This window comes from Euleptes europaea, chromosome 11, assembly GCF_029931775.1.
Source record: "Euleptes europaea isolate rEulEur1 chromosome 11, rEulEur1.hap1, whole genome shotgun sequence".
NCBI lineage: Eukaryota > Metazoa > Chordata > Lepidosauria > Squamata > Sphaerodactylidae > Euleptes > Euleptes europaea.
In genome coordinates, this window is record NC_079322.1 from 11,283,395 (window position 1) to 11,298,863 (window position 15,469).

A 15,469-nucleotide genomic window follows, 5' to 3' on the forward strand; every position below is an offset into this window, starting at 1 on the left:
CTCTGTTTCGTCTTTCTCTGTCCTTCTCTTGCCTGTATATATATATACAGCCACAACACAAAAATAAGATCATGAAAGTAACAATGCCACTGCTGTGACAATCCACTTGGGTTTAGGCCATGACCAGTTGTGGATCATATAAGCTACCACTCAAAAAATTTAGATGACTGGGAATTATAAGGGACTGGGATTTCAGATATGATATTTCAGATACTTCATGTCAAAAGAGAGCTCATAGAATCATAGAGTTGGAAGGGACCACCAGGGTCATCTAGTCCAGCCCCCTACACAATGCAGGAAACTCACAACTATCCCCCACACACACACCCAGTGACCAGAAGATGGCCAAGATGCTGTACTTTCAAACAACCAAGTCAGCACTGGGAAATCTAAAGGAAAAGGATATCGCAAACTGACTTTTCCATTTCCCATAATCACGTGCTTTATGTATTTTCTTCTCAATTGGGCAATCATTCAAACGCAGAATGAGAAGGGATCTTTGATGAGATCTCATACTTTAAAGCTACAGAGCTGGCTGGATATTTCTTTAAAAGTGAACAAGTGTGTTATCTTTAAAACAGAAGAGGAAACAAACAAAACGAAGCACATCGGAAGCACCATCTCAAGGGCAGTAGTAAGCGGACAGATATCAATGCTCTTACCCAAAACTCTCTCATTCCTAGAATTCTGCTGTCCTCCCGTGCTGGTTGAAAGATCTTCCGGCACAGGCATGGACTCATCACCATCGTCCGGGACATCACTTAATGGGGGACTTTCTTTCCCTGCAAATAAAGTGAACACCTTTAGTAAGTTAAGGAAGTCCTATAGTTCCTGCACCTATGCAAATTTACATGTGGTTGATATCATGGTTCCACAGCCATCAAAATACAGAGCACCACTGTGATGGATTCCTGGTCAGCGACTAACAATATCAGGGAGCCAAAGTCTGGATTTAGAAAAGGGACAGAGCGAAGATTTGTTCCAAGCAGGTGCATGCCAGTGCCTGTTCCTATGAGGGTATGCAAAGAAACACAGGAATAGTAGGATGGGACTATTAGTTTGCTATTATTATTTTTATGCTGGTCTTTGACCATAATAAAGTATAAGAAAAAAGTATAAGAAAAAAAGGGGTTATTACTTTTTCAGGACAAGACACAGTAACTAATTACATATTCTATAGTTCTATGGACCACACAAACTACAGGACACGTCTACAAAAGAGCCACGACCACTGTGTACATCCAAAGATCACGTAATTACTTTTCTGGGAAGCAAGCAGGACATGTGCCTTACTGGTGGTGGTGGAAAGTGCTGTCAAGTCGCAGCCGACTTATGGCAACCCCACAGAGGGGGGTTGCCGTGGCTCAGTGGTAGAGCATCTGCTTGGCATGCAGAAGGTCCCAGGTTCAATCCCCGGCATCTTAAGTTAAAGGGACTGGGCAAGTAGGTGATGTGAAAGACCTCAGCCTGAGACCCTGGAGAGCAGCTGCCGGTCTGAGTAGACAATGTTGACTTTGATGGACCGAGGGTCTGATTCAGTAGAAGGCAGCTTCATGTGTTCATGTGTTCACAGGATTTTCAAGGCAAGAGACAGACAGAGATCGTTGGCCACTGCCTGCCTCTGCGTAGCAACCCTAGGCTTCCTTGGTGGTCTCCCATCCAAACTACTAACCAGGGCCAACCCTGCTTAGCTTCTGAGATCTGATGAGCTGGGGTTGGCCTGGGCCTTCACACCCGCAATTAAATCAACACGCCGCCCATTCCTGAGCCTTGCGGCAGCCAGGGACAACATAGCTGAGGCTCTGCCACAGCGCCTCCATAGATGTTGCCCCGTTGCCACAAGGCTTTAAAAAGCCCCTTTTAAAGATTTAAAAAGAAAAGGGGCTTCCCCCCCATAGAAAATAGCGATGCTACACCAGGAAAAACCTGGCACAGCAACGCTGTTGTTCAAGGGGGCATTCCCCGGCTGGACAGGCTTTGGAAGCTGACTACCGTCAGCTCCGCCCCCGGGAATGTGCCTCCCCCCTACGACGGCGCTGCATTTGTCTTCTGGGATTTACATCCCAGAGAAACTGCGGCATCAGAGGAGCGGCGTGCTGCTCTGCGGTGCCCAAGCGCTAATGGAACTGCCCCCGCCGCCAGCGTGAGAGGCCACTTACGCTGGCGGCGGGGTTACACCGCCTCCACTCCACTTTCAGCCGCCCACCTCCGGAATGGGCTGCAAATTTGTTTCTTCAGCCTGCACATCCCTCAATACAGCCTTCCTTTTGAGAAAAGGAGGCTAAATACTGGTTTGCTCTTCTTCCTTTAGATGCTGGAGCATGATATTTCCTATTTCATGCCTTAACTGCATCTACGTTGTTATAGTCTGATAAGTCCATGATTGAATGGCCAATTTTATAGATATGTAATCACTCTAACATTTTCTAGCAGATGACTTTCAAAGTGGGGAGGAAAAATAGCCGGCCTTTAATTTCCATGTCCAGAATATTAACTGAAGGTGAGGTTTGCCATGGCGAAGTGAGAAGGAAATATTAGGTCAAAATCTTAAAATGTCATCCAAGAGTCTGAGTTTCAAATTCCTTTTTTGGCTGTTTTAAAACACCAACACAAAAAGAGGTGCATTTCATTCACTGTCTGTGTCTAGTCCAGGAGCCCCCAACCTTTCTGAACCTGCGGTCACATCTGCAATTCTGACACAGGGTGGTTGGCCCAACCACAAAATGGCGGCCACAGAAGGCGGAGCCACATACACAGAGGAAGCCCAAGTACAGGGGGGAGTAATTTTTGAAATAAATTGGAAAGAGAGGCGAGAGAGGAGAAAAGAAACACTGGGGTTGCAGCTGCCACAGAAACGTTATTTTAATCTTCATAGCCAATCAGATTCTCAGTGGCCAATCAGAAGCCCTGCTGGGCAAGAGCTCCACCTGGCCCCGCCCACTTTCTGAAAACACTTGGTAGGGTCAAAGATGGGTGTTGGCAAGTGCCATGATGCCCCCAGGCACCCCGTTGGGGACTCTGGTCTAGACTATAATGTTTAGAGACTTTTTTGTGCAGTGAAAGACTTCCCCTTCTCAATTCCATATTCCCCACCCAAATCACTTGGCCCCCAACAATGGCTGCTTTTAAAGAAAACGAAGATGTCTGGCAACATCTGCTTACAGTGCAAGAGTTGTACCCCTCTAAGCCCATTGAAGTAAGTGGACTTTAGAAGGGTATAACTCTGTTTAGGATTGCATCGCTGAAATGTAACTAAAGAAGATCTGAAGATGCTGGAGATCTATGATCGTGTTACATTTCAGCGGTGCAATCCTAAACAGAGTTATACCCTTCTAAAGCGGTGGTTTGGAGCAGTGAACTCTGATCGGGAGAATTGGGTTTGATTCCCCACTCCTCCACATGAGCGGCAGAGGCTAATCTGGTGAACTGGATTTGTTCCCCCACTCCTCCACACGAAGCCAGCTGAGTGACCTTGGGCAAGTTGCAGCTCTGTTAGAGCTCTCTCAGCCTCACCTACCTCACAGGGTGTCTGTTGTCAGGAGGGAAAGGGAAGGTGATTGTGAACCGATTTGAGCCTCCCTTAAGTGGTAGAGAAAGCCAGCATATAAAAATCAACTCTTCTCCTTCTTCTTACCCCTGGGCTTAGAGGGGTACAACTCTTGCGCTCCAAGTTGTCATCTGGCTCTTTGGTTTAATGAAGCAGTTTACAGCAGGTGGATACAAACATGCATTTGAGAAACTGCTAGTATAATGAAAGATGAAGGGTTAGTTCCATCATACTAGGCTATACAGGAATCAGGAAACACAGGATGGAGTTAGAGAACACATGGGTCCAAATCCATGCTAAAATTAGTTCTGAATACCGGTAAGTCCAAATGAAAGCAGTGGGATTTAAGTGAACCACAGCTAACTTACTCCACTTGGTAAACTTCACTGCAACTAGCATTAATTGGATCAGGGTCACAGTGGAGTCAGGTAAGAAGAGATAACTAAATATAAAAAATTTGTAAGTGTATGATAATACTCAGCAATTATATTTAGAATATTTAAAGCCCCTCACATATATTATCACAGTAATCCTTATAACAATACTGTAAGGCTGGATGGTATTGTTATTATTCCTATACTGGCTATGAGATGGTCGTTTGCAGCTGAGTTTACAATGGTGAGATTCAAACCTAGGACTTTCTGGTCCATAGCTCAGTTCAGTGGAACATAATGGTTGAAAACATAAAATTGTCAGTGCAGAAACAATTTCTCAACCCAGACTAACTAAACCAGGAACATTCATTCATGTCTTTGTTTGGAAACTTTAGGCCACTTTAGAGTACAAAACTTAAGAAAAACATGAATTCTGGAGAGTTCTAGAAAGCTATGGGCATGAATTCATCCAGCAAAAGTCAACTGCTTTTTAGTCCCAGCGCCGATCTCGGTGGGCAAGCTGAGCCTGCACTGAAATCTCTCCTGCTGAAATCGACAGCATTTAAAACGCCTAACTTGAGTTAGATCTTGCCTAACCACAACATAAAAATAGCTGCAGATAAACCCAAGCCCCACTTGGCTTCCTAGGAGTCCCGCCAGGCAAACCATGAGACAAGCGTTCGCAGCTTGCTCACAAGAGCATGGTGGAAAATAATTTTCCATTGCAAAAAGCTTTTAAACTGTTGCTGGTATGCTGTCTGTATTTCCCAGAAAGGCTTTGAAAAAGACCACTTAAGGCTATTGGTTTTTCCCCTACTCCCCATTTATTTCAGTCCCTTTTTCCACCAAATAGTCCCATTTAGGACCAGGCTGCAAGAGAAGAAGAAGAAGAGTTGGTTTTATATGCCAATTTTCTCTACCTTTTAAGGAGAATGGCTTATAATCGCCTTCCCTTCCTCTCCCTACGACAGACACCTTGTGAGGCAGGTGAGGCTGAGAGAGCTTGAAGAGAACTGTGACTAGCCCAGGGTCAGCCAGCTGGCTTCATGTGGAGGAGTGAGGAAACCAAACAGGTTCACCAGATTAGAGTCCCCTGCTCATGTGGAGGAGTGGGGAATCAAGCCCAGATCTCCAGATTAAAGTCTACTGCTCTAAACAACTACACCATGCTGAAGTTCAAGGAGACGGCAATGATAGCCCCCTGACAGTGCTGCCAACCTCCAGGTAGTGGCTATAGGTCTCCTGGGGTTACATCTGATCTCCAGGTAACCAAGATCAGTTTCCTTGGAGAAAATGGCTGCTTTGGAGGGTGGACTCTATGGCATTATACCCCACTGAAGTCCCTCACCTCCCCAGACTGTGCCCTCCCCAGGCTCAACCCCCAAATTCTCCAAGTATTTCTCAATCCAGAGCTGGTAACCCTACCCCTTGACCTCATAACAAAGGTGAACCACAGCTACACTGTGGTGGGGCTTGGAAGAAGGTGTAGCAGGCTGACTTGGGGTGGGGAAGTCACCTGCTTGCCCATAAATCCATTCAAAACTTCAACAGGCCAATACAAGTATATTCAAAACTGCTTGTTTTTCACACATCAAAAACCTGATCCACATTAATTTAAAACAGGTTTTTTTGCAGGAGAAAGCCAGTGTGGTGTAGTGGTTAAGAGTGGTGGTTTGGAGCGGTGGACTCTGATCTGGAGAACTGGGTTTGATTCTCCACTCCTCCACATGAGCGGTGGACACTAATCTGGTGAACTGAATTTGTTTCCCCACTCTTACACATGAAGCCAGCTGGGTGACCTTGGGCTAGTCACACACTCTCAGCCCCACCTACCTCACAGGGTCTCTGTTGTGGGGAGGGGAAGGGAAGGTGATTGTAAGCCGGTTTGATTCTTCCTTAAGTGGTAGTTGGCATATAAAAACCAACTCTTCTTCTTATTCTTTAAACACAAGCACACCAGTTAACTGTGGGAGAGAGGCTAAAGACCACTTTTAAGTGGCCTGTGCCCATTTAATCTGAATGACAGACATGGGGTTTTCTTTGGTCCACTTTAATGTGTGAACCTTCAATGCATTCATGAAACCTTCCCATTCCCTTTTTCACTGGGTAGAGCCAATGCCGAAATGTCAGAGAACAAAAAGCAGCAGTGGGGAAAATGGAAAGCTTACTATGACTACGTCAAACTGTGAAGTTTAAGAACAAGCAAGCAATTTAATAGTTTAGCAACAATTTAATAGCACAGTATGACATTATAGCCATCATATTTAAATCTTATATACGGTAAATGAAGAATGCATAGACTAGCAAATACATAGACTAGCAAATAATATATAAACAAGCATTATAGTAGGATAAAAGTATAAGCTAAAAATTAAGTCAGAAGTTCCTTTTCTCAAGTATTTAATGTAGGTGACATTACGAAAGGTTTCTTTGTTATCAGTAAACACTAATAAGGATATTTACAAATACAGTTCTATAGTGAGGATTACTTAGAATAAACACTAACAGATATAAGATTTAGAGTTGAATGAGGCACACCTGATCTTATGTTAGGTTTTTGTGTTAGATTTAGAATCTATGTTAGACTTTGTATTTATGTTTTGTGTTATATGTTTGGTCTTTGTTAGTATAACTTTAAAAGTTGAAATAAAAGTTTATTAAAAAAGAAGAAGAAGAAGAAGCAGTGAGGAAAACATGTTGGAAAATATTTCTGGTCCTTATTTGTTGGCACCTGCTCTGCATCTCCAGTTTAGCATGGTAATGACTTGCGTCATAAAATATTGCTTTCGGTGGGAAGGGGGGACAGATGGATGGAAAGAAGTGTGAACTCTAAGCTCATTGTGTAGGTTGGGGTTCCTTTAGGGATGGGTAGCAGCCACATTCCAAGAAAGGGGAACAGCTGCATCCTGAATGCCATTCTGCTCTCACTTGACAGTCGCTGGCTTGCTTCCTTAAAGCAAGTTTGAATCTGAATATGCTGTAATCCACAGATCAGTTTGGATCTCATCATAACCACTGATTTTACACCATTGACTTGTTTTCCACCCTGTTTAAATTCTTGCCAGTATCACAATACGGGAGTCAGCATGGTATAGTGGTTAAGAGCGGTGTACTCTAACCTGGTGAACTGGGTTAGTTTCCCCACTCCTACACATGAAGCCAGCTGGGTGACCTTGGGCTAGTCACAGTTCTCTCCAAACTCTCTCAGCCCCACCTACCTCCCAAGGTGTCTGTTGTGGGGAGAGGAAGGGAAAGCAATTGTAAACCGGTTTGAAACTCCTTAAAGATAGAGAAAATTGGGGTATAAAATCCAACTGTTCCTCTTCTTCTAGTATGATGTGCTCTGATGCCTCTGGGAAGTATGTGTGTGCGTGCATACATCTCACAATCACAAGGTTAGGGATCAATTGTGTGACTCCCACCCAAGTGGTACTCCCAATATTTACTTTGGTTCCAAGAGAACAATCCCCAGGAGAAATGGGGGGAGGGTGTTGCAGACGCTTATTGGAAGCCACTTCCTGCATTGAAACAGGAGTGACTTCCCAGTGGTGTTTTCCTCCCCATTTTCCTACCTGCTACTTTACTGAGTGAACGAGGGAGACAGGGAGCGTTACCAAGAGGTCCCCTGACATTACCGCCATTATAGTACAGTGGTTAAGAGCAGTGGACTCTAATCTGGATTTGATTCCAATCTGGGTTTGATTCCCCGCTCCTCCACATGAGCAGCGGACTCTTATTTTGTGAACCAGTTTGGTTTCCCCACTCCTCCACATGAAGCCTGCTGGGTGACCTTGGGCCAGTCACAGTTCTCTCCAATCTCTCTTAGCCTCACCTACCTCACAAGGTGTCTGTTGTGGGGAGGAGAAGGTGATTGTAAGCTGCTTTGAGACTCCTTAAAGGTAGAGAAAATCGGGGTATAAAAAACAACTCCCTCCTTCTCAACCCTAGCCTATCCTTTCACCCACTTGCCTGCATCCAAGCAACGCCCACCACATGTTGAGAATTAACAGTGCAATCCTAAATGGACTTAGAAGGGTGTCACTCTGCCTAGAGTTGCGCTCTTAACAAGAGATTAATTCTTAAACTCCAGGCTTAAAGGTAAGGTAAAGGTCCCCTGTGCAAGCACCAGGTCATTCCTGACCCATGGGGTGAAGTCACATCATGACATTTGCTAGGCAGACTTTGTTTACGGGGTGGTTTGCCAGTGCCTTCCCCAGTCATCTTCCCTTTACCCCCAGCAAGCTGGGTACTCATTTCACCGACCTCGGAAGGATGAGTCAAATTGAGCCGGCTACCTGAAACCAACTTCCGTTGGGATCGAACTCAGGTAGTGAGCAGAGGTTGGACTGCAGTACTACAGCTTACCACTCTGCGCCACGGGGCTCCTAAACTCCAGGCTTACCCGAAGGTTATTCTTTATTCCTGTAGGTGGAGGATCCTTCTTTAAGTTAGGGCAGGGGACTCAGATACATGAATTTCAGGTACCTTCTAGTCATGCGACTATATGATTGTCTTTAGCATTCAATCAATCAATGCTATTTGCAGTGAATACAATTAACAGTTGCATTCATTCCTCTGTTCACCTCCAGACGCCCATTTTTAAAGATCAGGATGGTTTCATTCATTTCCCCAGATATGTCCATGTTTCCCAACATTATTTATATTCCACATTCTATTCTTGAGTGCCCCCCCTCCAGTACACTGGGGTGTCTTTTACAAAGGAGGACATTTGCCCTCAGTCCCCTAGATTTCACACCACATACGAATATTCCTCAGAAGCACCTTTATTTCTGGCCATTTCGATCGCCACTCAGTGTATAAACACAACATCTGAGGCCCAGTTCTAGCTACAGCTGTGTTAATCTGCAGCAGTAGAACAACTAGATCCGAGTCCAGTAGCATCTTCGAGACCAACACGATTTGGGGGGTATGAGCTTTTGGGAGTAAAAGATCCCCCCCCCTCAAGCTCATACCTTCAAGTTTTTGTTGGTCTTTAAGGTGCTACTGGACTACGGTTGCCAGGTCTTCCCCGGCCACTCGTGGTGGTGGGGATGCCAGATCCAGGTTGGGAAACTCCTGGAGATTTGGGGGTGAAACCCGGGGAAAGCAAGGATCTCAGTGAGGCACAATGCCACAAGAGTCCACCCCCCAAAGCATCCTTTTTCTCAAGGGGAACTGATCCCTGTAGTCTGGAGATGAGCTGTAATTCCGGGGGATCCCCAGGTCCCACCTTGAGGCTGGCATCTCTATGACTGGACTCTGCATCAGTTCTAGCTGTGTGTGCCAAAGGCACTGGGTAGGAGGGGAGGGGAGGGGGCAACCTTTGACCTTTTCTCCTGCCATTCATGGTTATGATCATGAGGTACAATGAAACAATCACACACGAAATGATCTCAGACTTGGGGTTGGGCAGTTTTAGTTCTAATGTTTCCAAAGTTTCCTTTGAAAGGCTTGAATGGCCTCCCGCTGCCTTTTAAAATTGCAGTTCTTTTTATAACTGAAATGCAAAATGGTACCCTTCCTTAGCATCGCCAACTCTGGCATGCAAGTGCCCGGAGATCTGGAGGTGGAGCCCAGGGAGGGCGGGGTTTGAGGAAGGGAGGAAGGGAGAGTAGAAGGCCATAGAATCTGCCTTCCAAAGCTGCCATTTCTTCCAAGGGCACTGATCTCTGTAGTCTAGAGATCCGTTGTGATTGTGGGAGACCTCCAGGCCCTACGTGGAGGTGGGCCTTCCCTATTTAAATCAACTGAGAAACAAGAAAGCTGCTCTCAGATCGGTTTGCTTCACAGGCCTGCCTTTTGCAAACCTTCACACGGCATCATGGCCCCTTGAGCACCTTCCGCACAAAAAGGATTCAGCAAGGTGACGGGATGCCCCCCGCAAACGGAAAAGAAATGGTGGGCAGGATGGCTTAATTTTCCAGGAGGAGCCTGGGCCTTGGCCACCAAAGTCAACCCCCCCCCCCCAAAAAAATACCACATGAGGAAGAAGAGATTCCTTTCATTCAGAGAAACTACAGCCGAGTGATGAGGAACTGCAAACGCCACACTGGGGAGAAGCAAAATTAACTCCCCCCACCCCTCAATTGGCAATTTAAGGAAGGGACATTTCCCTATCCTCTGATCTATTTCCCTTTGTGGTTGCATCCAGCTGAAAGGGGTAACATTTAGTTGGGGTTGGTGGGGGGGGGGCGACATTTATTAGATGAAAGCACCTGTCACTGAACTGGAGCTGTGTGTCGTTTTACAGATCGGTGAACTCTGAGAGGACTGCAGTTATTCTCCTGGCAAATGCGTGTTTCTAAGCCCGTGTTTATAGAAATAAGAGGAATGCAGAAGTACAGGAGTGGGGCATTTGCAGCTGAGGATCAGAAGCCAGGCTGCTGAATTCTTTGACAAACATACACCGAAAAAGGCCAGTTGTGTTGGAAATACAATGTCTAGTGCACAAAGATCGATTAAAGAAAGGAAGATCTGCAGGGGGCAGCAAGGGTGAGAGTTGGATAGATAGAAAGGTTGTGATCCTTCTCCCTTCTCTTCCTGTGTTCTTGTTTGTTCCATAATGCACCCTTACTCTTCCTTCTAGTTACAGTGAAAGAGAGGAGCAACAGGCTGCATGTTGCCCTAGTTAGAAATATGGACCCTAGTTAGAAATAAGCCTGTCTCTCAGTCGTTTACCAAGTTTGTGATTTCTGAATAAACTCACTTTTAGTCCTTAATCATTCTTAAGAAAAACTCCATTCCTTCAAGTTTCCCCTTAGCCGGGCTGGTTTGGATACCGGCTGGGAAGAAAACCACTAAAACTGCTTCCTGGTCATTGGCAGGAGAGAATTGGTGGATAGGGAAAAGGTTAAACACCTTCTCCGCCCACCAATTCTCTTTTCGAAATGCTGCTGCGTGGGTTTTATGAAGGGAAACAGGGGTCTCCAACAGGGTTGCCAAGTCGTCCTTGGCCGCTCATGGTAGATGGGGGGGGGGGTAGGATTGCCAGATCCAGGTGGGGGAAACTCCTGGAGATTTGGGGGTAGAGCTGGGCAGGACAGGGACCTCAGTGGGGTACTATGCCATAGAGCAGGGGTGTCAAACGTATGGCCCGTGGGCCAGATCCGGCCCCTTGAGAGCTTTTATCCAGCCCGCAAGCCAGCCAAGGAAGCCACACACACACCCAATCTGGTCTGGCGAGGCATGGCTTGGCCCGACCAAGTGATATTTATGTCATATCCAGCCCCTATAACAAATACGTTTGCCCTCCAAAGCATCCATTTCCTCCAGGGGAACTGATCTCTGTAGTCTGGAGATAAACTGTAATTCCTGGGGGATCCCCAGGTCCCACCTGGAGGCTGGCATGCCTAGTCTCCTACCTCGTGTTTCCCTCAGGGCATCCAGCTGTGCCCGAACACAATGTCAAAAGGAAGTGTTTCAAGTCTGGGTAAGTGCCTCAATATTGCAGGCTGCAAACAGTATAAGGAGAGGGTGACCTTACTGGCAAGGTTATTGAAGCTCACCCCCAAAGCAATCTCCAGGTGGGTAGGCAAGAAATTTTCCTCACAGACTGGCAAGTTGTCCTGATCTCTCCTCCCCGCTGCGGACTCCCCTTATGACATTCCTCACGGTCTCCTTTTCCCCAGGAGCAAAATTTGACCTGATGTTGTAGAGATCAGCAGGATACAGTGTGGGGCCCCCGAAAGTTCAATTCTACCACTGAAAAATTCAGTCTGGATCCAACCCCATCCCTCTTGTTAGACCTGGCCATTTGCTTCCACACTGCAACCTCAGCAGCTTATTCGGGCTACTCTTTACACAAGAGCCGATTGTATTAATTGACTTTCATTATTGTGGGTTGAAATTCTCCAGAACTGAGATAGTAGCAGAATATATTACCCAACAAACAGGTCTTCCTTTCAACAAAATAGAACTACTTTGTCGTAATGCCTGTAAGTAATAGCACATACACACACGGTGTACACAGGAGGCCATCGAAAAACACAAGAACTGCATTTATCCCCTGATAGAGAAAAAGGAATAACTGCACATGGAATCCATTCAGCTTCTTCTGTCAGGGTCCAGGTAGGGTTGCCAGGTCTCCCATTATAGCAGGGGATCTCCCACTGGAAGCCCCCAACTGCTTGGTAGCTGGCAAGGGGGGTGGGGATGGATAAAGAAAAAATGCCACAGAGTCAATGGTGTGAAATAATTTCTGGGGTGAACTCAGAAGTGATACCACACCTCTCTAGGTTTCAGCAGAAATGCTATGATTTAGCGTTTCTGCTGAATCCTGGAGTAGATAAGGATGCCAGGTCCTCCCGGCCATCAGCAGGGGATGGGTGGGTGAGTGAGGTAAGGGTTGCCATCTCCAGGTTGAGAATCTCCTGGGGATTTAAGGGTGGAGCCTGGAGAGGACAGGGACCTCGGTGGGGTACAGTGCCACAGGGCCCACCCTCCAAAGCATCCATTTTCTCCAGGGGAACTGATCTCTGCAGTCTGGAGATGAGCTGTAATTCCAGGAGATCCCTGGGCCCCACATGGAGGCTGGCATCCCTAGTGCCAGCACCCCCCATGTCCCCGCCCCTGAGTCTCCCGCAGGGTGCTAGCCACCAGCTGGCAACCCTCGGTGCACATCGGCCATAAAGAAGGCAAGAATTTTATGCTTTTACTACTCATGAGAGAAAGACTTAACAGCCCTCTAGGTAGGGTTGCCAGCTCTGGGTTGGGAAATACCTGGAGATTTTTGGGGTGGAGCCTGAGGAGGGCGGGATTTGGGGACGGGAGGGACTTCAATGCCATAGAGCCCAATTGCCAAAGCAGCCATTTTTTTCCCAGGGGAACTGATCTCTAGGGACTGGCTATCAGTTGTAAGAGCAGGAGATCTCCAGCTAGTATCTGGAGGTTGGCAACCCTACCCCTAGGAATTTAGGCTATAGCACAAATAGCCACTATGCTGCTGATAACCGGCCAATTCTTAAGGTCTTGCTGAATCAGACCACCTGTCCACTTATTCCCAGGCCACGGGTCCAGCAGCAGCCATCCTGGAAGCTTGCATGAAGTACTGACAGCTCTCCTAAGATTAAGGCCTAGAATATGAACTATGATCAGAAAGTGCTTCCTCTCCAAAGATGTAGATGAACTCTCATCCTACATATGCACACACTCACACCGATCCCCACCCTCTCCCTCCCATGCAGGTGTCTCTACAGGAAACCCACAAGCAAGAGGAAACACTGCAGAAATGGTACTTCATCTTCGGCCCAGCTTGGTTTTAGCGGGATTTGCCGCTCAGGCAAATGCCTGCAGCCTAACAGCAGTTTCACTTGAATGTTCGGTCTCCCTTTTTAAGTGCGCATGAAACTTGGAGTGAGGAGAGGCCTGCACAACCGGCAAAGCAACAAGCCAACCGCAGCCCACCAGCTGTAACCCGAGGCCTGACAGTTGCCAAGCGGCAACTATATGCTCAAACAGTTCCAGCAGCGTGCAGGAGATTTATTGTACTTGGTGGTCACCCTAAATATACTGATAAGCAGCATCTGAAGTTGGGTTGCCAGGTCCCTCTTCACCACCGGCGGGAGGTTTTGGGGCCGGAGCCTGAGGAGGGCAGGGTTTGGGGTGGGGAGGGACTTCAATGCCATAGAGTCCAATGGCCAAAGCGGTCATTTTATTCAGGCAAACTGATCTCTATCGGCTGGAGATCAGTTGTAATAGCAGGAGATCTCCAGCTAGTACCTGGAGGTTGGCAACCCTAATTTGGAGCTGAGCAGGCCCAAATCAGAAACGCAACCCTGGGCCCACATCTTGAATGTCCAGTCATAATAAGTGTGTGGAGTTCATAATAAGTTCTTAATAAGTGTGTGGAGTAAGGCTGCCAACCTCCATCAGGGGCCTGGTGAGCTCCCACTTTTACAACTGATCTACAGGTGACAGAGATCAGTTCCCCTGGAGAAAATGGCCACTTTGGAAGACAGACTTTATGGCTTTATACCATGCTGAGGTCTATCTCCTGCCCAAACCCCACTCTCTCCAAGTTCCACCCCAAAATCTCTAGGTATTTCCCAACCCAGAGCTGGATACCCTAGTGTGGACGTTGGGGGGGGGGGGGTTGGCAGGAGATCACCCCAGCCCCAACTGGTGCCTCACAGCCCAGTGTGGGGGGGGGAAATGGGCGAAAATTGGAGGGGGGAGTACGCCAGCTAGGGTTGCCAACTGCCAAGTAGTAGCAGGAGATCTCCTGCTAATTCAACTGATCTCCAGCCGATGGAGATCAGATCACCTGGAGAAAAATGGCCGCTTTGTCAATTGAACTCTATGGCATTGAAGTCCCTCCCCTCCCCAAACCCTGCCCTTTTCAGGCTCCACCCCAAAAATCTCCCACCGGTGGCGAAGAGGGACCTGGCAACCCTAACGCCAGCATTGTGCCAGGATTGCACCAGCATGTGACATCACTTTTGCTGCCTAACCAGGAGCAAATCCTGGGCAAATCCTAGACTATCAACTGCTACTGTGATGATGTCACTTCCAGTTTGGCATTGGAAGTGATGTCGCAGGCCAGCAGGCCTGTCCCCACCCCCCAGTCGCTCCCAGGGGTTAGTTAGTTGAGACTGGCAACCCTACTAGATGTGCATGTATCTCTTTATCTCAAGAGAAGTAAAAACTGGATGACTTTATAAACAAAACGGGGGAAAGGATATATGGAACGAAGGAGATTTTACAAAGCTGCATAATTATAGTTGGTTGTGCGCTAGCTTTGGGGGAGAGAAGGAACCTTAACATTCATATGCAATAAGCATATGATGACAGACTGATGGTCTAATTCAGTAGCGCTCTTCTTATGATGTTAAACTTATTCTGTAGCCAGTGTGGTGTAGGGCGCCAGCATGGTGTAGTGGTTAAGAGTGGTGGTTTGGAGCGGTGGAGTCTGATCTGGAGAACCAGGTTGGTTTTCCCACTCTTCCACACGAAGGCAGCTGGTGACCTTGGGCAAGTTACAGCTCTCAGCCCCACCCACCTCACAGGGTGTCTGTTGTGGGGAGGGGGAGGGAAGGTGATTGTAAACCGGTTTGAGTCTCCCTTAAGTAGTAGAGAAAGTCAGCATATAAAAACCACCTCTTCTTCTTCTTCTTCTAGGCCTAATTCCCAAGTTAAGCGATTGGGAGCAGGGGACTAGGCTTTGGGGGGAAATAGTCGCATCCAATGGTATTATTATTGTTCAAGTTACCATCTGAAGAAAACAGATAGTTAACACCGATGCTCTGCCCTTTTATGGCTAAAACAGCATCCGGAAAACACGGGCAAAATGCGTGGGGAGAGCAAGGCAACCTCTGACAGGTGGAAAAGGCATGCATAGTGAGTGGATGACTTCTGGAGGGAGCCCGAAACAGGAGATCATAGAATCATAGAGTTGGAAGGGTCCATACAGGCCATCTAGTCCAACCCCCTGCTCAATGCAGGATCAGCCTACAGCAACCCTGACAAGTGCTTGTCCGGCCTCTGCTTAAAGACTGCAAGCGAGGGAGGGGGAGCTCACCGCCTCCCTAGGTAGCCGATTCCACTGCTGAAC

The 15,469-nt window shown here is 47.2% G+C and overlaps 1 protein-coding gene across 3 annotated transcripts in view; it reads right to left on the minus strand.

The window, feature by feature from the left end:
- The window catches only part of IKZF1 (IKAROS family zinc finger 1), a 109,819-nt gene that overhangs the window by 77,742 nt on the left and 16,608 nt on the right, over positions 1–15,469 (minus strand). For all 3 annotated transcript variants that reach the window (XM_056857361.1, XM_056857363.1, XM_056857362.1), the window contains one exon: positions 663–782. In XM_056857361.1, the coding sequence (XP_056713339.1) occupies positions 663–782 (120 nt within the window). The remainder of the gene's footprint in view (positions 1–662; positions 783–15,469) is intronic.